Source organism: Phlebotomus argentipes, unplaced genomic scaffold (assembly GCF_947086385.1).
Source record: "Phlebotomus argentipes unplaced genomic scaffold, Phlebotomus argentipes genome assembly contig_5, whole genome shotgun sequence".
Lineage (NCBI taxonomy): Eukaryota > Metazoa > Arthropoda > Insecta > Diptera > Psychodidae > Phlebotomus > Phlebotomus argentipes.
In genome coordinates, this window is record NW_026776165.1 from 11,315,305 (window position 1) to 11,341,747 (window position 26,443).

Consider the following 26,443-nt stretch of genomic DNA (forward strand, 5'->3'; position numbering starts at 1 on the left):
AGTTACAAACCATATGCAATCGGAATTTCTGCACGCAACGAAGTGGGAGAAGCCAAGGGAGAAAAATCCGTGTTCAAGGAATATTCTGGAGGAGAAGGCAAACATTGTTCTTCCTATACATGAAGATTTCAAGCATAACAATTCCTTGTCTTTCGCGCAGTTCCAGTTTTGGCGCCGACGAATCTTGTGCTGGACGTGGATGAGGATTCAAGGTACCACTTGAAATGGGATCCTGTTCCTATTGAGTCCGTCAGAGGAGAATTCAAAGGATATGTAATTGAGCTCACCAGGAAAATAATTGTCGTGGGAAACTATACCAGTGATTTTTTGGGAAAGCTCAAGAAAGATGAGAATTTTAGTGTTCGAGTTGCAGCCTTCAATTCGCTCTTCGACGGACCCCGAAGTGAAGAGCTCACTTTCACGACGACTTCTCGAAAAGCTAAGGAAGGAAGCAATAATTAAGACATTTCTATTCACATGTAAATTCAATGCGAAGAATCAATAAAATCGATCAGGCATAATCACAGCCAATAACTAAATCCCAAAACCCCTAAAACGAAGTATGAAGATGAACAAGATGAATGTCGCACTGCGATAAGTGCTCTAACTGGTGGTGAATAGCGCGTACCACCGGGTCGGCATGAGAAACTCCCGCCAAAACTGCGTGATCACCACAAATGCCACAAATATGAATGGAAAAGTGCTGCAATTGCAATTTGGAGCTCGATTGGATGTCGTCAGCAGTGAAGTTAGTGTGTCGCAATGCGTCTCTTAGTGGTGCTGCTTCTTCTGCCACTCGCCGGCGCCGAGATTGCGTCGTGGGAGGAGTTCAAGACCGCCTTCAATCGCACATATCGACGCTCCTTTCGCGAGCGGCGCTCGCGAGACGCCTTTCTAGCCAACGCGGCGCTCGTGGCGGAGCATAACGGGGCCTTCGAGCACAACAGGACCTCATTCCGCCTCGCGCTCAACGCCCTGGCGGATCTCAATCGTCAGGAGTACCTCGTGAGGTTCGTGCACTTGCAGGCCGACAAGGCTGAGAGCACGGACGATGGAGACGCCATCGTGGCGGCTTTCGGAGCCGCCGAGGCACCGCAGTCAGTGGATTGGCGCGAGTTGGGCTTTCGGCCGCCGGCGGACAATCAGAAGTCCTGCGGCGCATGCTATGCCTTCAGCATCGTGCACAGCATCGAGGGGCAGATCTTCAAGAGGACATCCAAGATGATAGCTCTGAGGTGAGTGAGAAGTGTTGATGTAAAATTCCTATGGATATTGATTGTTCTTTTTCGCAGTGAACAGCAGATTGTGGACTGCAGCTTTGACATGGGCAATCAAGGGTGCGCGGGAGGATCGCTGAAGAACACGCTACGCTATCTGGTGGCCTGCGGCGGGCTCATGAGGCAGCAGGACTATCCGTACACTGCCAAAGAGGGCCGCTGTCGCTTCCTAGAGCCACTCGCCGTGCTGAACGTGAGCCGCTGGGCCGTTCTGCCGAAGAGCGAAGCCGCCCTAGCGCTCGCCGTGGCCACTGTAGGTCCTGTCGCTGTGTCCATCAATGCTGCGCCGCGCTCCTTCCAGCTCTACGGCGACGGCGTGTACGACGACGCCAAGTGCAGCTCCTCCACGGTCAACCACGCCATGCTGCTGGTCGGCTACACGCCCGCGTACTGGATCCTGCGGAACTGGTGGGGCGAACGCTGGGGAGAGGGTGGCTACATGCGCCTAAAGCGGCACCAGAACCTATGCGGTGTCGCGAATTACGCCGCTTACGCATTGGTCTAGCCTCCGCCATCTTTAATCAGTGTTTAATTTACAATAAAGTTGTTTTTTAAATATAGGAAATGCATCTGATTTTCCATTATTTCCAGAAGATATCTTAAAATTCAAAGCTATAATGTCTTATTGCCGAATAGGCAATATACACAATTCAGAGAGAGGATTTGGCCAGGATTTGCAGAATTAAATTCATTATAGACAAAGAATGATGAAAAGAGAGCTTCAATGAAATTTCGCATTCATGATATTTTGCTTATGTAAAGTCAATGAGAAGTTACAGTAATTGGGTGTTTTTTTTTTATAATGCCTAACTATCGCATTCCCATGATACAAAGCGGTTAAATGAGGCATATGTAAAGGTCAAAAGTTTCTGACTTCGTTTAACGAACGAACAGTTTAATTTAATTGTGCGATTGTAATGTTATAAGAAAATTATCTTAATCGGTTGTTATTTACGCATATTTTGAAAATATCGTGATTAGTTTAGTTTTGACGCTGCCAAAGTCAAGAGCGTGTCAAATTCACTGAGTGATTCATTAAGACACATTCAGCGTTTGCCACAATAATGGGACAGTTAAAGTGCGCATTTTTTCTAATTCTAACAGTGACAATAGTTAAATCACAGAGTAAATAAATTGTGATTCTCTCATTGGTTTATATTCTATTTTAATTGAGTATGTGATGTTTCAGCTCTTTCTGTACCTCCGAAAATTGTGCGGCAACCGTTTGTAGATGAGATTCTCTTTCTAGAAGGCAAAGTTCTCGTCATTGAATGTGAAGCTATTGGAATTTCTGTGGGGTGAGAAATCATACTCATGTTATTGTAGTGAATTTTGTAGTTTAAAAAATTCAATGAATTTGCAGCCATTTGAATTATCGCTGGCTCAAAGATGGATTGGAAGTGAATTCGACGGATAGATTAAGTTTTTACGGTGGAGATTTGATCATATCTGAAGCTCATCGTGAAGATTCTGGTGTTTATCAATGCTTGGCCGAAAATGAACTTGGAACGTCTGTGTCGAAAAACATAACAGTGCGAATGAGTTTCTCTGACGAGTTCAGCGAAATCAGCAAAATTCCTCAAGATATTGAGACTGAAGAAGGAGAATCTTTAGTCATTGAGTGCAATGCACCGAAAGGATATCCAAAGCCAATTATCACGTGGGTGAAGAAATATCCTAACAAGAGTTTTAAGGCAATCGATGAGCCTCACATTGCAACAGATGCAGAAGGAAATTTACATTTTGCAGTTGTGAAGATTGAAGATGATTCAAATGGCTTCCATTATGCATGCATGGTTGATTTTCCATTCTCTGGGGCACGAAAATTCGGAGGAATTGTTCACATTTCAGTTGAACAGAGAGAAAATCAATCTTCCATTAGAAAATTTGGGCCCAAACAGGACTACGTTTCACCTGCACGCTTAATTGCTCTTGCAGGAGAACAAGAAGAGTTGCACTGTATCTTCAGTGGAAATCCAGTGCCGAAAGTTGTCTGGACAAAGAATTACGAAATATTGTCGTTTGATTCCAGGATACTCCTTCGCAATAGCGGAAAATCCCTCCAACTGAAGAATACCTTATTTGAGGACGAAGGAAAGTACATTTGCGAAGTTTCCAATGGAATTGGCGCCAAGAAATATCAATTTTTCAATCTCAACATTCAATCAAGACCTTTCTTTGTGAAGGAACCACAATTGCTTGAGAATCCCGAGGAAGGAAATGATGTTTTTATTGCTTGTGAAGTTTCTGGACTTCCGCATCCGAAAATTGAATGGATCCACAATGGTAAACCTATTGAAGAGTCTCTGTTGAAAGACAAGATCATCGTTGAAGAAGGTGGTTTGAAGATAAGTCACGTCTTAGCGAACGATTCGGCGGTTTTTGGATGCATCGCAGGGAATATTCACGGAACTCTTTACAAGGAAGTTCCTCTAGTGGTCTTAAAGAGGAATTAAAAGAATTGCAGAAACTTTGTAACAGGAAAACAAATAAATACAGAAAAGTAAACTTTGGAAGTCAATGAACATTTCATTTCAACACTGATCTTGTATTGTAACCTTGAATATAACTTGAATTGGTGATTTTTTTTTGTTTTCATCGTCTCAAGTGAGTAAAACAAGTTTGACTCTTTGAGTCACTGTTTAACATCTCAGTGTTTATCCAAAGGTGTTTGAAGGCAACTCTCCAGTTCAGACTTGACTTTGGGGAAGAGTGAGTGAATTGTTTTCAATCTATTGTGAGTGAGTGATTGAAAATGCTGAAAATCAGCTGTTTTATCTTCCTCACAACACTTCTTCTCGTGATTGTGAAAGGTACAAATGATAAATGGAAGTTTCTGAGCTTCGTTTAATTCGTCCTACGCAATATTTATTTATAGCAGGCGAACTAAAATGTTCCAATCCGACTGAAAATCCCCACAATTTCAAAGGAACACCAAGCAAAAGCGGCTGCATTGTCCTCTCATGGAAAGCAAGTGCTTGAATAATCACTTTGAAATGACAAAAGCTCATGTGTTTTCCTTATTCTTCAGCCCGTGCCTAAGAAGAAGCAAGGATGCGGAGGATTGTACTACAGAATCTCGTGGGGACTCAATCCTGAGATATTTAAAGGCCTGAAATTCATCCGAGATTGGACGAAATCTTCCTATGAAATCTGTGATTTGGAACCCAAAACTGAATACTTCGTTATGATTGTTGCGAATAACATTTACGGCGAAGCAATTGGACCAGAACCCCATCTGAATGTGTATTCCGGATGAGATTGTGAGCAGCTAAATACATGTTTTAAACATATACCTAAAGAAGTGATTATGTCAGAAAAAAGTTAAAGTTTCATAGTTTTTTTTGTCAAGTTCTTACCAACAAGTTTGGCTGCTTTATGCTATTGCTGGTGTGAAGATTTGAACAAGCGTTTCTCAAGTAGAATTTAATCGTCACTTTTGATTTCAATGGCTTCTTGGCCAGAAGATAAGCCGATAATTTTGTTTGTGTTCTGAGAAGCTTCCAAGACAATTTCCGTAGCTTTGAGTTCTCTGAGTTCTGGTAGAACCAAGAATTTCCTCGAGGGTTTGGCTCCTTCATCTCAAAAATAAATAATTTTTTTTTTGAAATCCTGAGCCCAAAGATATCTACAGTCTCGAATGTCGGAATCTCAGCTTCTTCATAAGCTTATCTGCGCATAATGCTTATCAACATTCTCTTCTGCTTGCATGAATGCACGCTATCATAGTTGCGACTACACGAGAAAGACGCTCTTGAGCTTTATCTTGCTCTTGATAAAACTTCTCTTCATATTTCTGCACAAGTTGAGACATTTTCTGAGACGAGAATTAGACGAAGACACACTTAGAGTTTAGTCTTGAAGTTATCCTTCCAGCGTGAACGTCTCGAAATGGTCAATTTGCGGTGAGATGTGACAATAGTGGAGTTTTCCTTTGATCCTGAGAATATAGTGTCTTTCAGGTTGCTTTGTGCCATTCTTCCTGTGCTGTTTGTGATTTATTTGCGGAGCTGCGATGGCATTAAAGTTCCCTGTTCAGATTCTACACGGAAATATTATGAAAATGCTAGGATATCATATGTATTTCACTGTGTCATTGAGTACACCTTTAAAGGTGATCAGCAATACGAACCGATTTCCACTGAATTCGGAGCTTTAACGATAAAGGACTCAGCAATGAGTGATTTACCACGCCCGATGTTTGACGACATGGAGCAAATCTTGGATTTGACTGTGATGAACACAACTCTGGAATTTGTGGATGCGTTTAAATCCGAAAAACTCTTCAGACTGAATTTTACCAGAAATCAAATCACGTCCATTTCTCATGATGCATTTCTGAATTGCCCAAGATTGGAGACAATTGACTTGAGCAGAAATCGCTTGACTTCTCTTCCGGCGAAACTCTTAGAAGGTCTTCGGGAACTTAATCACATTAATTTGTCAAATAACAAGCTCAAGAACATCTCGCAAGACTTCCTATTGGACAACACACACTTAAAGACTGTTCAGCTGCAATCGAATTCTCTGGAGGAACTCTCGATGGATCTCTTCGGCAACTGCACAGATTTGCACTTCTTGGACGTGAGCAATAATTATCTGCACAAATTCACACCTTCGCAGCACTTCTTGAGCATGAACACTGCCGAAGAGCCTTCGATCCTGGACTTGAGCAACAATCTTCTGGCGTCGGTGGACTTGAGGAACACCAGAATCACCAATGTCATTGTGAACAGCAACTACTTGAGGCAATTATCAATTGGACACGGTTGCCGAGAGCTTTTCGCCAAGAACAATGCACTCACGGATATTTCTCTGGACAGCTCCACATCAACTCTGGAAATGTTGCAAATGAACTACAACAAGTTGGCCAATAATCTCAAGAGCATCTGCGAATGCGAGAATCTGAGATCGATTTTCTTAGCGCACAATAACATCACACAGATTGGCTTTTGCTTTGGCAAGATGCGTTTTCTCAAGGAGATCAATTTGAGTGGAAATCACATTTCTCACCTCGATTATGGATACTTCTTCGCGGATTTTCTCGAGACACTCGATCTCTCGTATAACGTCTTTGAGGAGATTGATGACAACATCTTGTCGCTCTTCCAAAATCTGCGGTATCTCTATCTCGATGGGAATCGCCTCAGCGATTTTCCCACAGATTTGGACACAATCATGCCTCATTTGGTCCTCGTTGGACTGTCGCACAACAGATTCGAGTGCAAGAAGTTGCTGACAATCTATCGGCGCTTGAAGGCGACCAACAGAATAGGATTCAACGCGGATGAACCGACGCCAGTGAATGTGACGAATATCCGTGGGATGATTTGCTACAAGAAGAACGACAGTGAGATTGTTGAGCAAAGCACGGTGCATCCTTTGAATCATCTCAACGTGTCCAACAACGCCTTTTGGACGGAACTGCAGAAGCTCAAATTGAAGCTTGAGACCATCAACGATTCTTCTCTGCTTGTAAATATCACCACGTCAACTCCGCTTATCGCAAACTTCTCTACACAGAGAGAAATCTTGGGGTACGTTAAGAAATTATCTAATTTTATTCCTCGTTTTGCTAGAAAATCACAAAGAGATATACCAGAAATACCAATGCAACCGAATTTCCTCTCTGAGCAGCTTCACCAGCGAAACACCCGAGACAACGCAGAGTCAGGAAACTCCCGCGACGCCGGAAGCTGAGAAGAACGCAGGCGACATCAGTCACTACCTTCCCTTGCGGACAGACGAGCTAGAGAACAACACCTCGACCATGTTCGATAACATCTTCCAGGCTCTGCGGAGGATCGAGGGCAGAGTGAAGGAGTTGGGACTCCTTCTGAGGCCTGGCAATGCAACAATCGCTCAACCAATTGATAGAGCGAATGTGCGCACTTTTGCCGCGATATCAGTGATCCTGGCTGTGGTCGTGCTGGCGCTCGGCGGCGGACTTTTGTGGTACAATTATCACTCTTACTTCTTCTACAAGAAGCTCAGAGAGAACAATGCAGAAGCGCTGAGAACATTTCAGACGCTTTAATTCGCATCTCTAATAAGTAATGATAACACAGAGGAATAAATTGAATATTGTCGCAAATTTAATTAATATATTTACAAATTATTTGAATCCCCTTTCGCGCCATGTCACTGGAAGCAGCCTGGAAGGTGTCTGGAAAGTGCTTCCAAAGGCGGCTGTCATTCGTTTTCCGGGCGCTTTGCGGTGCGGTTGAAAAGTGGGAAAAGTGCGGTGAATTGGTGGAAAAGTGGTCAGGAGATGGCTTCATTCGAATTGGTGTGCTCCACGCGAGCTAACGGCAAGATTCCGGTGCACAAGTACCGGAGCGCCGCCACCGGTCTCACGCTGATCGTGGCGGACGTCGAGGGGCCGGTGGTGAACGGCTACTTTGCCCTAGGTCAGTGGCCCAGGGAGCTCTTTGTTTGGTCGATAGCTATTTGATCGATTGGCCCACTTTCAGCCACGGAGGCGCACGATGATGACGGGCTGCCGCACACGCTGGAGCACCTCATCTTCCTCGGCTCCGAGCTCTATCCGTACAAGGGCGTCCTGGACCTTCTGGCCAACCGCTGCCTGGCCTCCGGCACCAACGCGTGGACGGACACCGACCACACGTGCTACACAATGACCACGGCCGGCAGCGACGGTTTTCTGGAGCTTCTGCCGATATTCCTGGACCACATCCTCTATCCCACGCTCTCGGAGTCCGGCTTCATCACGGAGGTGAGCTCATCCGTCCTCTCTTATGCGCTGAGCAGCCGTTAATTGAGCTCTTCGGGCGATTCACTGATCTTTCCCGGGTTATTTGGCCGCCATTGCAGGTGCACCACATCTCAGGTGAGGGTGAGGACGCGGGCGTGGTGTACTGCGAGATGCAGGGCAGGGAGAACTCGGACGAGAGCAAGGGCCAGCTGCAGATGCTGCGCAGCATGTACCCGAACTGCGGCTACTCGGCGGAAACCGGCGGCATCATGCACAACCTGCGCACGAGCACGACGAACCAGAAGGTCAGGGACTATCACGCGGCTTTCTACCGACCCGAGAACCTGGCCATCATCGTCACGGGTCAGGTGAACATCGAGGACCTTCTGAGGGTGCTGAAGCCGCTCGAGGACAGGATCATCGCAAAGGTGAGCACGGCGCAAGAGGCGCGAGAAGCACGAAAATCACCAGCACTTTGTGGCTTTGCAGGGAAAACGACCCCCTTTCCAGCGTCCTTGGCAGACACCTGTTGCGCCGCTAACCAAATCCGAGGACGTCAAAGTGAGTTTTTCGCCCCCCATTCTTATCCCTTTCTCTATCACGCATATTTTCTCCGATGCGCAGGTTCTCTATCCGTCGGACGAGGAGGATTGCGGCCTGGTGCTGATCGCGTGGCGCGGCCCGAAGTGCACGCTGGAGCACACGACGCTCACGGCGTGCTCCGTGCTGATGCGCTATCTCTCGGACACGAGCGTGAGTCCGCTGCAGCGCGACTTGCTGGAGATCGACGATCCGCTGGCCAGCAAGCTCAGCTACAACATCGGCGAAAATTCCGTGTCCGTGCTTAACTTCACGTTCTACAACGTGCCGCTGCAGCATGTGGACGACGTGCACGCACGCGTACGCCAGGTGCTGGCGAGGATTGCGAACGGTGAGGAGCGCATCGACATGACGCGTATGCGCAACATCATCGAGAAGAACATCCTGGAGTCGTGGAGCTGCCTGGAGGACAATCCGCACGAGGCGATCGCCTTCCTTGTCATCGGCGACGTGCTGTACGGCGACACGCCGGCGGACTTCGAGCTGCGCCTCAACACCAACACGGAGTACGAGAGCTTCAAGGCGGAGGGCGAGGCGTTCTGGCTGGATCTGCTGCGCCGCTTCTTCGTGGACGCCGAGTCTGTGGTGGTGCGCGCCGTGCCGAGCGTCGAGGAGCAGCAGCGCATGGCGAAGCGCGAGATTGAACGCATCGAGCGCCAGCGCAGCGAGTTGGGCATCGAGGGCATGAACGCCAAAGGTGAGGCGTTCGCCGAGGCGATGGCGCAGAACGAGATTCCGCCGCCCAACGAGATGCTGACGCAGGTGCCGATTCCGGGTACCGACGGCATCAAGTACCACCCGGTGAAGGTGTTCAGGAGCGGCACCAAGGAAGGCAGTCCTACAGGTATGTGGGCCAGAATCGGGCGTCAAAGACAAGGTTATCCGGAAATCATAAGCTTTTCGGTTCAGTTTGTTCATAAACCTTGTATTTGAAACTGAATGAGGAGAATCAAATAGCTGGTCATTGATGATGCGATGATGTAGAGAAACGTGTTGTCGACGTTGAACATTCCGCAGACGACAATTGGTCGCTTTTCCTGCAGGATTTGCAGGGAAAATCGATTGATGCTCTCTCTAAGGCGATCGTCAGTGTTGCACGGCGTGAAATCGTGAAGAATCCTTCCGGTTCTCACCGTCTAGAAGAGTTAAGAAAGAAAACCAAAATTCCATATTTTAACAATGAATATTGATTCTTTACCTCATTGATGAATTTATCACTACAATTTATACACATTATTAGTTCAATGGCACTGATAATGGTCATGATGAGTGTGTTTGTGGACAATGTTTCATGAGAATCAATGGAGTCCTCTTCAATCAGCCCAGAAGTTATCAAATATTGGTAAAAGGCTGGGATTATGAGTTGAGTGAATTTATTTGCGAAATTAATCAAGAGGATTTTGCTCTGAAAATCATTCAACATCACAAGAATTGTATTAAGCTTTGAGTGAAGAATGGACAAATGATCAATTTTATCACTTATTTGGCAACACAAAACCATTCTTTCAGCTTTTGTTGTGCTGTTTTTTGAAAATTGCTCACTAATCTCAATCAATTGCTCAAGTGATAAATTAATTTGATGTGCGAAATATTGCAATGAAATTACTTCAATGGTAAAACTCAATCCGACTAATGTTACGACGCCATTGGGAATGATGAAGATAAGAAAGGAAAAGATTGTCAGTGAAAAAGTCGTCATCAATACTCCGATAGTGGCGTATATTTGGAGAAAGAAGAGGCCAATTGATAGAAGAGGAAGGCCGAAGAAGAACATTTTCCTCCTCATCGGTAGATTTAGCTCATTGATTAGTTCTCTCAGAGTTGATTTTTCATTGAAATAAGCAATGATTTCACTTCTGTAGTGGATATTGAGACTCTGGATGGAAATCACTGTCGCGAAGTGGCAAGAAATTTTAATAATTACAACATATGAACCTAATTCGTTCCTCATGTATGCGTTAAAGATGAGATAGAATTTGTATATAATGTAGGGTGATGAGAATGATATGAAAATCAGGAATAGAAAGCTGAAAGCGAGCGAAGCAGTGGATTTCTTGTACTTCTTCCTGACCGAACTGAAGCCAATTGGCATTAAAGCAAAGGCTTTATTGAAATAATAGAAACTGAAGAGGATTCTTTGGAAATAAACCTCTTCTTTCGACGACATTTTGAACCAAACTACGTTCAGTCGTCCTTAATCGATCCTTAATCGTCCTTCAATTGTCCTTAATTGATTCTCAATCATACAATTAGATTATCTCGAATGACATTTGCATAAATAATTGTTTGATGAATGAAATGACTTTGAAATGAGGCAACGCGGTTATTTGCAGGATTCGACTTGGATGCACTTCCGGTGTACGCTGAGGCTTACGACATGCACACGAACTTCGTGTACTTGATGGTCACGCTCAACACGGAGAGCCTGCACGCGGAGCTCAGGCCTTACTTGCTGCTCTTCCTTGACCTGCTCATGGAGTCGCCGGTGCGTCGCGATGGCGTCCTAGTCCCGTACGAGCAAGTCGTGGCGGCGCTGGAGTCCGACGTGATCGCGTCCATGGCAGCGCTTGGCCTGGAGTCGAAGAGCCGCTTCTCGTGCGGTCCCTTCTCGCACACCGTGTCACTGTGTCTGCAGGTGGAGCCGCGCAAGTACGCCACGGGCGTGCGGTGGCTGCGCGAGTTGCTGCACGACACGGAGTTCACGGTGGAGCGCATTCGCGTGTGCGTGGCGAAGATGGTGAACGACGTGGCGCAGGCGAAGCGCAAGGGCAACTCGGTGGTGCACGATCTGCTGAAGGCGCTCTTCTATCGGCGCGACAGCAATGTGCAGCTCACGTCTATGTTGCGTCAGCACAAGTTCCTCACGGAGCTGTTGGAGCGCCTGGAGACGACGGACGAGGCGCAGACTGTGGTCCAGGACATCAATTTGCTGCGCCATCGTATCACGCGCGCGGAGAACGTGACGGTGCACGTAGCGGCGGACTGGACACGGCTGGCACGCATCGTGCCCGACCTCAACGCGCCCTGGGCCGCGATCGCGCGTCCTGGCGACGTGTCGAAGCTAAAGCAGCTGAAGGTGAGCAATTTATCGACTATTTTACTGCATTTTCCTATTGTTTTCCACGAGAAATATCCTTTTTGGACGTAGTTTTACCCTCTGTCTGCTCGCAGGTTATCAACGACTGGAGCCTAATGGACGCGGAGGCGGCGCTGGCGGACGGCACGGTGGGCACTGTGGTGGGTCTGGGCTGCGTGGAGGGCGCGTTCCTCATCCAGGCGGCGCCAGCAATTCGCGATTTCATGGACCCCGAGCTGCCAGCGCTGCTGCTCTTCCTGCAGTATCTGTCGCAGCTGGAGGGCGCGCTGTGGCGTCAGGTGCGCGGCCAGGGTCTGGTGTACGGCTACAGCTTGGTGCCGCGGCCGCACGAGGGACTGCTGTACCTCACCTTCTATCGCTCCACCAACGTCGTGGCGGCGTACAAGGAGACCAAGGCCATCGTGGAGCGCCAGATCCGCGGCGACGAGGGCTGGGACGAAACGCTGCTGGAGTCGGCGCGCAGCTCGCTGATCTTCGAAATGATCGACCGCGAGAAGAGCATCGGCGACATCGTGAGTCAGTGCATCCTCACCAGCTTCAAGGGCGTGTCCATTGACTACAATCGCGCCATCGTGGACGTAAGTATAGCACAGGAGAATTCTTATTCACCCTCAATCCTCACCGCATTCGCTCGCTTCTCTTGTCAGAAAATCGACACCATCACTGAGGAGGATCTGACGCGCGTCGGCAAGAAGTACGTCGAGTCTCTTTTCTCGCCCAAAGCCAAGATTGCCATCGTTTGCCATCCGGATCGCTCTTCGGACATCGCGGCGGCTTTCGAACAGTGAGTCTAGTTCTTTCCCCGTGATTCTCTCACTCATGATGCTTCTCTTTTGCAGGATGGGACACCCGCTGTCGGTCAAGGTGCTTGAGGACAGCGTCCTGGCGCACTCGTGCTGAAGCATTCCCGGAAAGACACTCGTCTGGCGCTCGGTTTAATAAAAATATGATTTATTCAGAACAGAAAATGTGTGTTGGGAATTCCTCTCGACATTCTGCGAGGAGGTGTAAAAGAGAGAGAAGCAGATTCCGGACATCAGGCGATCCGGAAAGGCACGATGAGATCCTCCGTGTGCTCGACTTGAATCTCAGTCACGGCCGCGTTCGCCGCTTGTGCGGCGCTTCGGATCATATGCAGGTCCGCGGCGCTGATGGGCGTGGCCGAGAGCACCTCTTCCGGATTGGGGATGTCCTGCAGCAGCCCTCTGGGGCCCGTGCGCGGGTGACTGACGGTGCTCCACTGCTGCGCCAGGCGTTGCGAGTACAACTTCACGCGGTCTGAGTATTCCTGCGGCTCCAGGTTGTGCATGTCCATGGCGGCCACGTCGATGATGTTCCTGTAAGGACAAGAGACTCAGAAGGGATGTCCGGACAGCGGCACCATGGCAAATGTCTTACGACGCCGTTTCCTGCACGATCCGACTGAGCGCGCTCTGTTCATCCTTCTTCGGCAAGGAGCTGGGATATTCGCTGGCGAAGTCGTCCGCCGCGGGCCGCACAGCCGGACTGTTGCTCACGGGATCGATCAGCAGATGAGATCTTTCGTTGGGCTCACTTCTCTGTGGCGGGTATAAACACATTCAGGGGGCGTGAGGAACAAAGACACAATGTTTACTCACTTGAATCATGTGATTCTCCTGGCAATTGAAGCAAGACAGCACGTAACTCCACGCAGTTCGCAAATAATCCATTTTTACTGTTTCTTTGCACTTTTCTAGGCGGAAAACTGATCTGCGAAAGGAAAAAGATCCACAATCAGCTGGTTGATTGGACCAAATGTCAACCTCATCCGATGGGAAGGCACTGGAAGTTCCACTGGAAGTGATCTCCTTTGCAAAACAGCCGCGGAAGCGCTGTATGTCATCATGATTCGCGATTTTCCCGCTAAAAATCCTAGCAGCAAATAAAGGAGTGAAAGGAGTCAATAACATTTCGCATTTCTTTTATTTTCTTAATAAGGAACCACAAATTATTATAGAGTAAATTCAGCAATATTTAGAACGTCTCAAAAAAATATAGCAACAAATTTCAGATTGAAAAACTTAAGTATATTTTGAGGTCCGTATATTATTTAACAAGTGTATACAATTTATTCGTGGTGCGGCATCTTCCAGAAGTACCTCCTCAGCTTCTTGTACAAGGGCGTGTAGAGCCAGTCGCCGTTGATGAGCTTCGGAACGCAGTAGGCGTAGATCATGGGATGGCGAAGGTCGGGAATGCCGGGCGGCAGGTCGAAGTCCAGGTCGGGATAGAAGAGCCACTGCGCAGCTGGAATGCCGGACGGATGATCAGCCTTCAGATATAGCTCAGGCTTCCTGGGTTTCTCCCCAGCAACTGATAGTCGATGTTGCTGGGCGTCTCGCTTCACGACAATAACTCCGAATTTGCTCGGCGGAACGGATAAATTGTCGAGCTCGACGTTATTGCCGTTTGACTCAAAGTCTGACAAAAGACCAGGCATTTTCTCTCTGTTATGCTAGAAGCGTTGATATGTTCGAGTCTCAAGTCGAGGAGGGAATGACTACCGAACCTTTGGGTCAGTCTTTTATATCGCACGAACTGATTGCTCTGCAATTAGTCACCTTGGCGAACTCTTTTTTGAACGGTTTTCAAATTGTCATTAAAATCTATTTATAAACTCGGTTAATATACAATCAAGTCTGTCCTCAACTTCTAATTGAATTAACAATATTCTACCAATCTCAGAATGTTCGTTAAATCCAGGATTTAAGTGCCAGTGTGCCAAAAATCTCTGGAACTACAATCGGTTCAACCGGCTCAACCCTAATGCATTTTTCAAGGTCGCATGACTCACTGGAAACCATTCAAAGTGATTTGTTTTGATTTTCACAGGTCATTGACCTTTATATGTAATATTCGAAAATATCAACATGATTTTCTATTAGTGCCAAATTTACATTTTTACGCATTTCGCTACATTGTGAAGTTGTTAATATGATGGAAATGCTTCATGTGACTCTTCAAGTTCTGCTTCTGCTTCGTTGTTTTTCCACAAAGTTCACATTTAAAGGGATTTTCGCCAGTGTGCTGACGAAAGTGGATCTGAAAGCCAAGGAAATTAATCAGAAGTCAGGTCGGGATTGTGCATGAGCTTCAGCTTACTCTCAGACTGCCCTTGTCGCCGAAGCATTTGCCGCAGTACTTGCATGGATATGGTTTCTCGCCAGTGTGACTCCTCCTGTGGATTCTATAGGAAGCGCTCTGGTGGAATTCTCTACTGCAGCCCGGAAAGTCGCACTTGTACGGCTTCACGCCCGTGTGCTTCCGCATGTGCACGGTGAGAGTGTAGCGCGCCTTGAACGCTGCGCCACAAACATCACACACCGCCGTTCTCTTGTCCGAGTGCGTGAGCATGTGCTGCGTGAGGCCCTTGCACGTCGTGAAGGTTTTAGAGCAGATCGTGCAGGTCTTCTGCGGCTTGTCTCTGCTGGCCTCCTCGGCGTGCTGCTCCTTCACGTGCCTCTTCAACTCCCTAGAAGTCAGTGTCTTCTCCTGACAGTACTTGCAGCTGTACTCCTCTGTGCCACCGTGTCGGCGGACGTGAATCTTCATTCCCAGCTTCGAGATGAACTTCTTCTTGCAAATATCACATTCAAACGCAATCCTGCCTTCAGTCTCTTCCACCCTGACGTTCTTGCGGACGTCCTTCTTTCTCTCCTTAGTGTGATTTGATTGTCTCGTCCTCCTCTTTGGCTCTGGCTCAGCGCGATCCTGACCATCTTCAACTGCTGGAGTGTCAAAAGTTGGGCATTCCGTCTTGATTTCTGCTTCTTCAAGCTTAATTTCAAGCACTGACACATCTTCTATGGCCTACAAAGTCAATTCCAATTACCAGCACAGCTCTCGAAGGTATGATAAAAGCATACTTTCTTGTCCTCCAGGTAGAATTCAGGGATCTCCCGAACGCTTCCTGTCTCCTCGAACAGGTTGATAACCTCAATAATGTGATGATCAGGGATTTCATCGTCTATAATGCTAAATTCCGCGAGAAAATTACTCTTCACATTGCTCAGGTCACTTTCATTCCTGTAGAAAGTTTTCACGATGAAAATTCTCTCCGTGAGAGTGTAAAAACTGAGATTATCACGCATCTTTTTCGTGAGATCTTTGACTGGACTGAACCTATCCGACTCGCTATCCGACTGTCAAATATGCGAAACACACGTCAAACATGCATGAAACATGGTGAAAAAAAAAGCCCGGAAAAGGCATGAAAACCCATTTTCCTGGCCAAATACATACTCCAGGCCCAACACAGAGACTCTTTCAATCCCTTTTTGTGTTATTCCGTGAAGTACTTCTAGCTGAAAAATTCTTTTTGGTCAAAGGAATATATCCTCATCATCTTGCTCCAGCCCGATCTGAGGAACTTCCGGGACTTCCGGGTGGTGCCAAACTCTTCCTCTGGACACACCCTTTCAAACGCCCCATGATTCGTTCTGCGACTCTTCCTGGGTTCCTGGCCAGAAGCAAAGGAAGCCGTCAGCTCCACTCTATTACTGGTCAGGGTGCACTCAGGAACTTCCGGGTGGTGCCAAACTCTTCCTCTGGACACACCCTTTACAACGCCCCATGTTTTGTTCTGCGACTCGTCCTGGGTTCCTGGCCAGGAGCCACGGCAGTTCCTATCCGACTATCGATCAGGGTGCACTTAGGAACTTCCGGGTGGTGCCAATCTCTTCCTCTGGACTCACCCTTTACAACGCCCCATGTTTTGTTCTGCGACTCTCCCACCGGGAACCGGACGCCCGCCACCGGGAAAGCTTTCAACACTTTGTGGTTATGTGAGACGCGGGCTTTTTGATTCGTGTCTTTTATTCTCGCAATGAATTACAATTCGCTCACTTTGGGGGAATCAGGTTAAGCGCTCAGATAACAATCTCCTCAGGCTCGGGGCAGCGCGGCAGGAACTCCTCGTTCGGGTAGATGCTGCGGAAGAGTTCCCTGCCCTGGTTAATCGAGGTGTCGTAGTCAAGCTCGAGGTATGGGCCGCAGGCCAGGTGCACTCCCGCCGGCAGCTTTTCGTAGTTATCACATTTGAAGCACTGCGGAATGGTGAAGTACAGCGAGTAGAGGATGCGCGGCTTGCCCTCCCCCTGCGTGAAGATCTGATCCACGTAGGGCTGCAAATCCAATCGCGGATCGATATCGGCGTCACAGGTAATGTGAATCACATGGAGTCCTGGCGGACAGGTGCCACTCTGGTGGCTGAGTTGGATCACGAAGGCGCCCTGCTTGTCGGCCGTCGCTCCGGGAGCAGGAGGCAGCTTCAGCAGGGCCACGCCGCCGCCACCGGTATTCTCAGCCGCTCCGCCCAGTGGCGAGTCCACGAGGAAGATGCCGCGTGACATGTTGCCGCACTTCCTGGGCATGATCATCTCCGGCAGGCCCGCCAGGCAGCTCCTGTTCTGATAGTCGCCCGTGATGGAGATCGAGCCCGAGCCGAAGACAATGTGGTCAGTCTGCACCTCTTGCTGCCCAATCTGTATGACCAGGCGCCGCCCCTCGCCCGCCGCCTGCTGCATGATGCGCTCGATGGGGCGCCGCAGGCAGTAGATGCCGCCGAAGACGGCGCACAGCCGGCAGAAGCACTGCGGCAGCTCGCCGCAGCCGTACATGGGAAAGAGGAAGGGCGTGTTGCCGTACCTGCCCAGGCTCTCGATGAAGCGCCTCACGCGCAGGATGCCCTCCTCGAAGGATGTATGCTCGTTGGACATGCTGATGGCATCGAGGAGGTAATGAGTGAGCTTCTGTGGCAGCCGACGCCCCTCCAGGTACTGCAGGAACGTGCTCTCGCGGTTGTACTCAAACTCCTCATTGCCTTCCTCGCACTGCATGCACGTTTCGAGCATCTTCATTAGGAGGCGCTTCTCCACCATTGTCACCTCCTGCGTGTTAAACACGTCCGCGCGCGAGCACGGCACCGTCCGGATGGTGTCCTCGTATAGCGTCGCCACGCGATCCACGGCCCGGAACTCAGCATAGCGGCAGATGTTGGATGAGATCAGCAGCTCAACCATGGCGCCTCGTGCGAAGAGCAGCTTGGGCGCCAGGTCGATGTTGAACTTGTGACTCTCTCGCATAATCCTGTTCTGTGTCCAGGCGCCCTCATCCGCACTGTCCTCGGGCACATGCCAGCTCATCTGGACATTCTGCACTTGGTTTCTGTGTCGCCACAACTGAATCTCGTTCGTCTCCATGATTTCCTTCTGCTCCGGAATCTCCTCGCGCAGTGTCTGCAAGTTGCGCAAGTTGAAGGAGGCCCAGTAGCTGCCATAGTACTCATTCACGTCCAGATGCAGCACGGATTTGCCAATACGACTGGCTGCAGCTGCGACAATTGACTCCGTGAGGCCTGGAAGACAAAAGACACAAAAGAGTTCATCAACCGTCCCAATTTCACCCCATTTTCCCGCCTCACCTGTACCAATCACCGTCAAATCAAACTCCTTAGGCAAGTCCTCGCGATCCTCAGTCATTTCAAGACACTCTGGATTGCTGTTCGTGTAGGAAAATTAGGTAAAATGCGTGAAGAAAATTCTTCCAAGAAAACACACACAAAACGCAACTGACAGTTTCTGCGCTCAAAATGTCGCTGAGTGTCATTGGACGATTCGTGGCAAAGTTCACACAAGCCGCCATAGTGAAGCTGAAGTGGAAAATCGTGAGAGTGCTTAAAACATTTGCCAATTATCCGGGATTATTGATGATTATACATCGCAGAGGAGTGTAAAAATGGAGGATGAGACTGAGAAGGTGCTGAGCAAGGTGTTGGATCCGGCGGAACTGGAGCAAATTCCACCGGAGACACGTAAGAAGTTGGAGGACTTCTATGAGCAGCGTCTCAATGAGTTTTACTCGGCCAAAGCCATTCAGCTGAACATTGGTGAGTGGATTTCCCAGCAATATACTGCAATTCATACATCATACGTGGCTTTGTAGTGTCGCGGGGAGTCTGTTCTTGAGATCTGGGTTGGTTTCTGGCTGTGCATGCGGGATATTCGGTGCGGGGGACCACATAACCTCAATCAGGAGGCTTCCGTTTGCTTAACGTCTGACGTTTTCTCCTTTTCTCCCCCCTTTTTCTCGGCGTGCAGAGAACGTGCGGCAGGAGTTGGAGACGAAGAATGCGGAATTGAGTGCAAAGTTGCTGGACGGCGAGGCGAAGCTCCAGTCGTACGATGAGTTGATCCGGGAGCTGAGACAGCAGTTGGACACGAGTCGCGGCGAAGTGGTGAAACTGCAGGACACAGTGGCCAGGTATGGCACGGAAGTGTACGAGAGCAAGATGGAGAGGAATGCCGCCGTGGATGAGAGGGATTCGCTCCTGAGCATGGTGGAGCGTCGCAATGGCGAAGTGGAACGCCAGCGGGCGGACATTGTGGCCCTGGAGAGTCAACTTCAGTCTGCCATTGCGGCCAAGTGCGAAGTGCTGGCCAAGATTGACGACATCGAAAGCAAGGAAACGAGTCTGAACTTCAAGGAGAAGCGCCTGGAACAGGAGAAGGAAATGATGACGAATCAAATAGCCACACTGCGAGAGGACTTGCACAGGAACATCGCTGAAATGCAGACCATTCGCAGGGACAACACGGTGAACAACATCAAGTTGGAGACGAAGTTGACAGAGAAGACGGAAGAGCTGAAGATCACACAGAACACAATTGGTCACCTGGAGGAGGCGAATGCGTCGCTGGTGGCGAAACTGGAGGAGATGAACAATAAATTGAGGCAGAATCATGAGGAGTCGGACAAGGTGATCATGACATTCCAGAAGGAGTTGTCTTCGAAGACGAAACTCGTGGAGATGTTAAAGGAGTCGGCCAGGGAGAATCAGGAGCAGATCAAGGAGTTCAGTGATTGTGTGACGGAACTGAAGAAGCTCTTGACTGAGGCCACGGACAAGACGGGTGAGCTGGAGACGAGGCAAAAGGGTGTGGATTTGAAGCATGCCGAGGAATTGGAGGAGAAAGATGCCACAATTCAGCAACTGAGGCAGGAAATTGAGCACGCCAATGAGTTGCTCAAGGAGGTGCAGGAGCAGAACTTGGAGAATGCCATTCACAATTTGGCACCAACTGCGGCGGCCTCCAGTCGCATGATAAAGTCCGGCATGACACTGACGGAGATCTTCACGCTGTACGTGAAGGCGACGGAGGAGTTGCAGGTGACGAAGAAGGAGAATAACAAGCTGAATCTGCAGATAAGGACGATTCTGCAGGAGATTGAGGAGAAGGCACCACTGATTAGGAAGCAGAGCCTTGAGTACCAGAAGATTGAAGAGGCCAATGCGGAACTGTCGCAGCAACTGGACAATCTCATGAAGCAGCGCGTCGAGTCGGCGGAAGAGTTCAATGGCACTGTGGCCAAGTTGGGCTATTTGGAACGCGAGAACAAGAAGCTGAAGCAGAGCAATGGCGATCTGGGCAGACAGGTGTGCTTCCTGGTGAGGGAGATTGAACAGATGCGCGGCGGATTCTCGTCGGAGCCCGATCAGTCGATAACGTCGGATATGTTGGCCAATGAGGTGATCACGAGGAAGCTGGTGACGTTCTCCGATGTGCAGGAGTTGCAGGAGAACAACCAGAAGTTGCTGAATGTGGTGAGGGATTTGAGCACGAAGCTGGAGGAGATGGAAGAGGCGGAGAATGGCATGGATAAGGCGACTTATGAGGCGAAGATAGCCAATTATACGAAGAGGGTGAATGAATTGCAGGCCTCGCAGGAGTATCAGACGCAAATGATGTCTGTGTGTATGCAGCAGAGGGACAGATTCAAGAAACTCTACCACGAGACACTGAAGAGTGGCGGGAAGGCCTTCAATCTGGACGGATCGCTGAGTGGGCAGGAGCAGATGGAGGGATTGGAGGAGGAGACGCCGCTAGCCTCGAACAGCAGTGTGACATCGAATGAGAATTCCGTGGTGAAGGACAAGAAGATTGGGGAGTTGGAGGGAAAGCTGAAGGATTCGGCGGAACAGTTGAAGAGTCTGAAGGAGGACTATGAGAACTATCGAAAAGATCGTGCGGCCAATGAGAAGATGCTGAATGAGCAATTTGACACGATGCGCAGTGAAATTCTCAGCTTAACTTCGTCAAATTGTAAGCTCATGTCCACGGTGGAGTTCAATTCGGAGCAAATTAAGCTGCAGCAGAAGAATGTGGCGACGTACAAAAAGCAGATTGAGACGCTGGAGGAGCGAAATAAGAACTACGAAACATCAATTGTGAAGCACGAGCAGACGATAATGATTCTCAAGGATGAGGTGATGAGTGCACAGAAGAAGCTGACAGAAGCTGAGGTGATGGTGGAGAATCTGAAGCAGCAGTTGAGCATCTTGAGGGACTCGGAAGCGCGACTGAAGCTGGACAAGGAGATGCTCCATCGCGAGCGCCACACAAATAATCTGCTAATGAACAATATTGAGATGCTGAAGGTGAGCTTCGAGCGATCTGAGACTGGTGGAAAGCTGCTGCTGGAGACGCGTCTGGATGAGACAGTGCGCGAGTGTTCGGCACTGAGGCGGCGTCTGCAGGAGGAGCAGGATCGCTTCAGGGAATTGTCGCAGGATCTCGAGCGGCGCACGGAGACGGCGAAAAAGAGGATGCAAGAGGAAGTGGCGCAGGTGGATAAGATTCGTGAGGAGTTGCGCGAGAGTCGCGAAGATGTGATGGCGAAGACGAGGCAGATTGAGGAGTTGAGTCATAAACTCCAGGACAGTCTGACGCCAAACAGGAGTGACAATCCCATTGTGCAGGCGCAGAAGCGTGCCAAGGAGTTGGAGTTCAAGAATGAGGAGTATCGCCTGAGCATTGAGTCGCTACAGAAGGAGTTGATGACAACGAAGGAGAATGTGCAGCAGTACTGCAAATTGTCTGAGAGTTCGGAGAAGGAGCTGAGAGACATGGCGGCAGAGTATGAGAAGTTCAAGTTGGCCACAAGTGCGGAATTGACGAAGGTGCGCGAGAGTGAGGCGTCGCTGAAGGCGCGCGTTGAGGAGCTGGAGACGGAGATTTCGCTGCAAATCACGGGTGCGCAGCTGATTGCCGATGAGGATGACACGACACAGCTGAGGAAGACGCAGACGGAGTTGCGTGATGTGCTGCAGAAGTTGAGTGATGTGAATCGCGAGTTGCGCTATGCCAGAGATGAATTGAGTAGTTTGAGGAGTAATTTGCAGAGTGTGGAGGCGAAGTATGCGCATGAGATGTCTCTGCACTCAGCGGATCTGCAGGTGCTGAGCAATCTCAAGGAGGAGTTGAACAAAGTGAAGGAGACCGTGGGTGAGTTCAAGATGCAGCGCGACAGGGCAGTGGAGGAGCTAGAGTGCTCGAAGAGGGGCTGGCAAGAGACGGAGAAGCACCTGAAGGCGGACAGGGTGTCAGTGGACGAGCGACTGGCGGATCTTGTGGCTCAGAATGCGGCGTTGCACGATCAATTCCAGGAATTGAGCACAAAACTGATCTTTGGCGGTGATGGTGACAAAGATGACTCCAGCGTGGCGGCGGATTCGTCACTAGTGAATCGATCTCTGGTGGAGGGTGAGACAAGTCCAAGTGCTGGACAATTGCTGCAGATTATCAAGTATCTGAGGAAGGAGAAGGACATTGCGTACACTGAAGTGGATGTGCTGAAGGCGGAGAATGCCCGATTGACGTCAGAGTCGAGGATTGTGCAGAAAAGACTTGAGGACACAAGTGCGGCGCTGATGAGTGAGAGGACAAAGTCTGATGTGGGCATTGCCAGCGCCACAAAGCACGAGGACATCCTGAGGAAGGTGGAGACACTGAATGCCATCACGGACAGCAACAGGAGTCTGAGGGAGGAGCGTGACTTGCTGCAGAACAAGATTAGGGATCTCACGGCGCACATTGGGAAGGTGGAGCTGGAGTTGTTCCCGTTGCAGGAGCAGAATCGCGAGATGCAGACCAGGATTGATGAGCGCGAGGCTGCGTATCAAGCACTGAAGGTGGAGATGACGCGCTGGAAGCAGAGGGCGAATCAGTTGATTGAGCGGAATAACAAAACCAATCCGGACATCTTCAAGAATATGCAGAATGAGAGGGAGAGTTTGGCGCAGATGCTTACGAGCGAGAGGGAGATCCTGAAGAAGACCAATGCAGAGTTGTCATCGCTGAAGAGTGACAAGGCGAAGGTGGACAGTGAGGTGGCGAATCTCACGAAGCAAGTGGCCACGATGGCGGAGGAGAATAAGAAGCACACTGGAGCTCTGGCCAACATGCAAGCCACCAATGCGAAGCTGATGCGCGAACTGATGGAGGTGAAGAACTCCATTCTGGCGAAGGAGGATGAGATGAAGAAGCTGACTGATGACGTGAAGGTGCGCGATGATGAGCTGACGAAGGAGAAGAGCAAGGTGATTCAGCTGAGAAAGTTTGCCAGGCAGTACAAGGATCGCTGTGAGAGGTTGGAGAAGAATCGCCAGGGCGGCAAAGAGGGTGAGACTGAGCAGGAGAATAATCAGCAGAATGTCAGCTCAGAGCCTGGCACGTCCAAGCAGGAAGCGGAGAATCCGCTCCAGGAAAAGGTGACGGAGTTGAATATGCAGCTGGAGGAGATGGAGAATCTGCGAAAGGAAAATGAGACACTGAAGCAATTCCGTGAGAATGATGAGCGCAATGTGCAACTGCTCAAGGATGCCAAGACGAGGATTATTGCTCTACAGGATTCGAAGAATACAATGAGCAGGGAATTGGTGACGGCCAAGAATCAGTTGCAAAGCATCGAGCAGTCGCAAGATATGGTGATGACAGAGCTGAAGAGTCAGTACGAAGGGAGATTGACGAAGCTGGAGAAGGAGTTGAGTGATGCCAAGGAGAATCAGGAGACCATCTTGCGCCTGCAGCGTGACAATGAGAGTCTCGTGCTGAGGGTGAATCAACTCCACAGGCAATTGCAGATGCCTCAGGGTGCCAAGCCGACGACGAGCTCAAGCACGACGGAGAAAGGCGTGAGTGAGTCGCCGAGGACGGCGAATGTGAAGCCGATGGCGGGACCCAGCCATCAATCCGCCACAGTGACGCCGTGGCGCGGCGGCGAGACGCCGCTGGCCAGCATCCGGCCGATGTCTGTGCAGAACAGGACGGCAGCAGTTCTGCCCACCAATGTGGCGGCCGTGCAGGGATCCAGCTCGAGTGTCACGGCGCTGGTGCCGCCGCAGCAGCAAGTGCACACGACGGGGAATAATTCTGGCGAGGCCATGTCTTCCTCGCCCACCAGCTCACACACGGACTACATGCCGGCCACGAGTTCTGCCGCCATTGTCGTGGCCGCTGTGCCGCCCATGGGCACTGCCTCGACGCAAGCGGAGAGCTCACAGGAGGCAGAGAGTGCGCCGACGGGCAATAATGGAGAGTCATCATCCTTCAGCTCCACCGTTGTGGTGTCTGGACAGCAGCAAGCTGTGGCTCTGGTGTCGCCACGAGTCGAGGGTGGAACGTCGCAGAGCATCATTGCGCCGCAAATCAACGAGCAGAGTCAAACGCCGAGCACATCCGGAACGTCTTCCAATCAGGCGGTGATCATCAGCAGTCACCATCAGGCGTCGTCCAGCAGCACAGTGACCACCACACAGGCGGGTTCGCACAAGCGTCCGCGCGATGTGGAGGGTGACAGTTCCACGGGAAATGCTGAGGAACCTGGTGAGAAGTCGCAGCCACAGATTAAGAGGACAAGGCTGCAAGCTGGAGAAACATTCCAGGTAAGAGAGAGTTGTGAAGGGTGAATTGCTGTGGCGAATATTATATAATTTGTCTCTATTCTTCCCAGGGTGTGAGCGAATCGGGATTGGACGTGGAATATCAAGTGCCCACATCATCTCAGCGTGACCAAGAGGATGATATTATTGTGGTGGATTCTGAGGAGGAGGAAGAGGATGACGGAATGGCGGACGAGGGAACGCCCGATGACGGACCGTTCGATGATGAGGTGGACAATAGTGAGATCTACGAGATGGAGGGCTACGAGCAGGAGCAGGAGATGGGCAACTACGACGAGGGTGATGGTCCGGATGTGGATGAGGACAATGTGCCGTCGGATAACAATGAGGTGGAAGTGGATGATAGCAATGAAATTCCCAATCAATCGGGAAGCAGCTCGAGTAATGGTCAAATTGCACCTGATGCGGGTAGCAGTACATCTCAGGTGGGACAGAGTAGTTTGCCGCCTGAGGTGTTACCGGAGCAGCAGCCCATCGAGGGCTCCTCCACGTCTGGGCAAAATGTGACGGAAGTGCAGCAAATTCAAGCGATCAGCAGTGGAAGTGAGGCGGGATCTTCCACACCGTCAACGTGGCGTCAAATCACACCACACTCCAGGCAGCAGCAATCGGCGACACACTTGGTGTTGATACAGCAATCGTCCGGATATGAACCGGAAACGGGCGATGAGAGGATCGTTCCCAGCACACCAACACTCTTTGCTCCGCGGCGTGCTGATGGTTTCAGTGAGGTGATCAGTTCGCCTCATCCACAAGTGCCACACGCTGCGAGATTCACCTTCACAGAGGCCACGAGGCAATCGGCACTGGTGCCTGGTGGGAATCTTGAGGGCATGGATGACACGCAGATTGATCTGTCGCAGCTGGATGAGGCGAATGCCAGCACCACGGGACGCAGTGTTCCCAACACGCCAAAGCTCATTTCGCCTCATGACGTGGACTCGGCGGCTGGTGAGGGATCATCGAGTGGGCAGCCGGTGGTGGAGGATCAGCAGGAGCAGCAACACGAGGAGGAGCAGCAGGAGGCGGTGGATTTGCGTCAGGAGAGCGAAGCCGGCACGAGTCAGAGTCAGCCGGTGATCACGATTCAGGAGCACGTGGACGATGATGACGATGGCAGTGATGATGGGAGTGAGGATGCCAGCGATGAAGGAAGTGAGTATGCGAAGGAAGATTACTTGTTTGGGTGTATATTTAATCTGAGTATGTGGAATTCTGATAGATGACAATGACGACGCTGACAATCTGGATCACACAGCATCGACATCTGAGAGAACCAAGTCGGACAAGGAGGACTCCAATCTGCCGAGCGGTGATGAGCCAGAGGGCACGGATGGCGTGAGTTCTGAGGGTGAGAAGGCGCCAGGTGCTGAAGGGATTGAGGTAAGTAAGATTGAGGAAGATGACTGAGAGGAGGATTGGGAGAATGATTTTCCATTGTTGCTTTTGCTTGTGCAGATTGAAGAGGGACGCGAAGCTGAGGCCTCCACGACGCCGAGCATTAATACGAGATCCAGGAGTGCTGGTCTACAGCCCAGTGTGTCGATGGCCAGACGTGCCACCGGAAGGGTGTCGCGTGCCAGGACGCCGATTGTGTGGAATCAGGGCAGCGGTCGAGGTGAGTGTGTGTTGATTTGGGAAAAGGCAATATTGTGTACTACTTTAGCAGTGATTCGCCACTATTTGGCAGGTCGGGAGCCGATTGGCGCGAGGGCGCAGCCGATGATGCAGGAGCCCAACTCGATGGGCAGGAATTCATTCCCGCCGGCGCCGCGTGGCCAGCGCGGCAGACGAATGCGTCGACCTAGTGGCAGCTTCATGCGATACTAAAAACTCTGTCCCCAAAATATTCGTTATCATTCTCTTATATCCATATTTTTCTCATTTTTTCAATGAGTTGTAACGAAGACGTTTTAGAAGATTGGATTTGCAAAGATGAAGAAACATACTTAGAAATATAAATTCCAAGCTAAATTACCCTTGTAATGAAAATA

The 26,443-nt window shown here is 49.8% G+C and overlaps 8 protein-coding genes across 9 annotated transcripts; 5 read left to right on the plus strand and 3 right to left on the minus strand.

The window, feature by feature from the left end:
* The first annotated feature begins 762 nt into the window (after positions 1-762).
* On the plus strand, positions 763-1,797 carry LOC132256013 (procathepsin L-like). Its single transcript, XM_059752192.1, has 2 exons — positions 763-1,235; positions 1,293-1,797. The coding sequence occupies exons 1-2, from the start codon at positions 763-765 to the stop codon at positions 1,780-1,782; spliced, it is 963 nt and encodes a 320-aa protein (XP_059608175.1). The 3' UTR covers positions 1,783-1,797.
* Positions 1,798-3,960: 2,163 nt separating this feature from the next.
* Positions 3,961-4,536, plus strand: LOC132256014 (neuroglian-like). Its single transcript, XM_059752193.1, has 3 exons — positions 3,961-4,090; positions 4,156-4,247; positions 4,309-4,536. Exons 1-3 carry the CDS (start codon positions 4,033-4,035, stop codon positions 4,534-4,536), a joined length of 378 nt encoding a protein of 125 aa, XP_059608176.1. The 5' UTR covers positions 3,961-4,032.
* A 917-nt stretch (positions 4,537-5,453) lies between these two features.
* On the plus strand, positions 5,454-7,362 carry LOC132256016 (leucine-rich repeat-containing protein 15-like). The gene is made up of 2 exons (XM_059752194.1): positions 5,454-6,814; positions 6,915-7,362. The coding sequence occupies exons 1-2, from the start codon at positions 5,454-5,456 to the stop codon at positions 7,312-7,314; spliced, it is 1,761 nt and encodes a 586-aa protein (XP_059608177.1). The 3' UTR covers positions 7,315-7,362.
* Positions 7,363-7,467: 105 nt separating this feature from the next.
* On the plus strand, positions 7,468-12,645 carry LOC132255676 (uncharacterized protein C05D11.1-like). The gene is made up of 9 exons (XM_059751792.1): positions 7,468-7,687; positions 7,751-8,013; positions 8,112-8,420; positions 8,482-8,553; positions 8,617-9,436; positions 10,926-11,668; positions 11,764-12,267; positions 12,337-12,473; positions 12,529-12,645. Exons 1-9 carry the CDS (start codon positions 7,549-7,551, stop codon positions 12,587-12,589), a joined length of 3,048 nt encoding a protein of 1,015 aa, XP_059607775.1. The 5' UTR covers positions 7,468-7,548; the 3' UTR covers positions 12,590-12,645.
* A 14-nt stretch (positions 12,646-12,659) lies between these two features.
* LOC132255675 (ragulator complex protein LAMTOR1) lies at positions 12,660-13,595 on the minus strand. Its single transcript, XM_059751791.1, has 3 exons — positions 13,309-13,595; positions 13,088-13,248; positions 12,660-13,026 (listed from the first exon to the last, which is right to left on the minus strand). Exons 1-3 carry the CDS (start codon positions 13,378-13,380, stop codon positions 12,726-12,728), a joined length of 534 nt encoding a protein of 177 aa, XP_059607774.1. The 5' UTR covers positions 13,381-13,595; the 3' UTR covers positions 12,660-12,725.
* Positions 13,596-14,510: 915 nt separating this feature from the next.
* Positions 14,511-15,983, minus strand: LOC132265999 (zinc finger protein 782-like). The gene is made up of 3 exons (XM_059766820.1): positions 15,577-15,983; positions 14,813-15,520; positions 14,511-14,752 (listed from the first exon to the last, which is right to left on the minus strand). Exons 1-3 carry the CDS (start codon positions 15,799-15,801, stop codon positions 14,624-14,626), a joined length of 1,062 nt encoding a protein of 353 aa, XP_059622803.1. The 5' UTR covers positions 15,802-15,983; the 3' UTR covers positions 14,511-14,623.
* Positions 15,984-16,507: 524 nt separating this feature from the next.
* LOC132265859 (rab proteins geranylgeranyltransferase component A) lies at positions 16,508-18,280 on the minus strand. The gene is made up of 2 exons (XM_059766644.1): positions 18,132-18,280; positions 16,508-18,065 (listed from the first exon to the last, which is right to left on the minus strand). The coding sequence occupies exons 1-2, from the start codon at positions 18,187-18,189 to the stop codon at positions 16,579-16,581; spliced, it is 1,545 nt and encodes a 514-aa protein (XP_059622627.1). The 5' UTR covers positions 18,190-18,280; the 3' UTR covers positions 16,508-16,578.
* A 64-nt stretch (positions 18,281-18,344) lies between these two features.
* Positions 18,345-26,376, plus strand: LOC132256577 (nucleoprotein TPR). 2 transcript variants are annotated; one of them, XM_059753072.1, is made up of 6 exons: positions 18,345-18,596; positions 18,808-24,431; positions 24,500-25,604; positions 25,672-25,832; positions 25,908-26,067; positions 26,119-26,376. In XM_059753072.1, the coding sequence occupies exons 1-6, from the start codon at positions 18,446-18,448 to the stop codon at positions 26,277-26,279; spliced, it is 7,362 nt and encodes a 2,453-aa protein (XP_059609055.1). In that variant the 5' UTR covers positions 18,345-18,445; the 3' UTR covers positions 26,280-26,376. The 2 variants fall into 2 exon arrangements, with proteins under 2 accessions (XP_059609055.1, XP_059609056.1); XM_059753073.1 differs by having other exon boundaries at positions 26,140-26,376.
* The last annotated feature ends 67 nt before the right edge of the window (positions 26,377-26,443 follow it).

Coding starts and splice junctions, on each gene's coding strand:
- LOC132256013 (XM_059752192.1), top strand. CDS start 763: ATGCGTCTCTTAGTGGTGCTGCTTCTTCTGCCACTCGCCGGCGCCGAG. Junction 1,236..1,292: donor TCCAAGATGATAGCTCTGAG/GTGAGTGAGAAG, acceptor TCTTTTTCGCAG/TGAACAGCAGATTGTGGACT.
- LOC132256014 (XM_059752193.1), top strand. CDS start 4,033: ATGCTGAAAATCAGCTGTTTTATCTTCCTCACAACACTTCTTCTCGTG. Junction 4,091..4,155: donor TCTTCTCGTGATTGTGAAAG/GTACAAATGATA, acceptor ATTTATTTATAG/CAGGCGAACTAAAATGTTCC. Junction 4,248..4,308: donor GCATTGTCCTCTCATGGAAA/GCAAGTGCTTGA, acceptor CTTATTCTTCAG/CCCGTGCCTAAGAAGAAGCA.
- LOC132256016 (XM_059752194.1), top strand. CDS start 5,454: ATGAGTGATTTACCACGCCCGATGTTTGACGACATGGAGCAAATCTTG. Junction 6,815..6,914: donor ACACAGAGAGAAATCTTGGG/GTACGTTAAGAA, acceptor CTCTCTGAGCAG/CTTCACCAGCGAAACACCCG.
- LOC132255676 (XM_059751792.1), top strand. CDS start 7,549: ATGGCTTCATTCGAATTGGTGTGCTCCACGCGAGCTAACGGCAAGATT. Junction 8,554..8,616: donor CCAAATCCGAGGACGTCAAA/GTGAGTTTTTCG, acceptor TCCGATGCGCAG/GTTCTCTATCCGTCGGACGA. Junction 12,474..12,528: donor ATCGCGGCGGCTTTCGAACA/GTGAGTCTAGTT, acceptor TCTCTTTTGCAG/GATGGGACACCCGCTGTCGG.
- LOC132255675 (XM_059751791.1), bottom strand. CDS start 13,380: ATGGATTATTTGCGAACTGCGTGGAGTTACGTGCTGTCTTGCTTCAAT. Junction 13,249..13,308: donor AGGAGAATCACATGATTCAA/GTGAGTAAACAT, acceptor TACCCGCCACAG/AGAAGTGAGCCCAACGAAAG. Junction 13,027..13,087: donor ATCGTGCAGGAAACGGCGTC/GTAAGACATTTG, acceptor TTGTCCTTACAG/GAACATCATCGACGTGGCCG.
- LOC132265999 (XM_059766820.1), bottom strand. CDS start 15,801: ATGCGTGATAATCTCAGTTTTTACACTCTCACGGAGAGAATTTTCATC. Junction 15,521..15,576: donor TCTACCTGGAGGACAAGAAA/GTATGCTTTTAT, acceptor TTGACTTTGTAG/GCCATAGAAGATGTGTCAGT. Junction 14,753..14,812: donor GCGACAAGGGCAGTCTGAGA/GTAAGCTGAAGC, acceptor CTTGGCTTTCAG/ATCCACTTTCGTCAGCACAC.
- LOC132265859 (XM_059766644.1), bottom strand. CDS start 18,189: ATGACTGAGGATCGCGAGGACTTGCCTAAGGAGTTTGATTTGACGGTG. Junction 18,066..18,131: donor TTTGACGGTGATTGGTACAG/GTGAGGCGGGAA, acceptor TTTGTCTTCCAG/GCCTCACGGAGTCAATTGTC.
- LOC132256577 (XM_059753072.1), top strand. CDS start 18,446: ATGGAGGATGAGACTGAGAAGGTGCTGAGCAAGGTGTTGGATCCGGCG. Junction 24,432..24,499: donor AAGCTGGAGAAACATTCCAG/GTAAGAGAGAGT, acceptor TATTCTTCCCAG/GGTGTGAGCGAATCGGGATT. Junction 26,068..26,118: donor GAATCAGGGCAGCGGTCGAG/GTGAGTGTGTGT, acceptor CTACTTTAGCAG/TGATTCGCCACTATTTGGCA.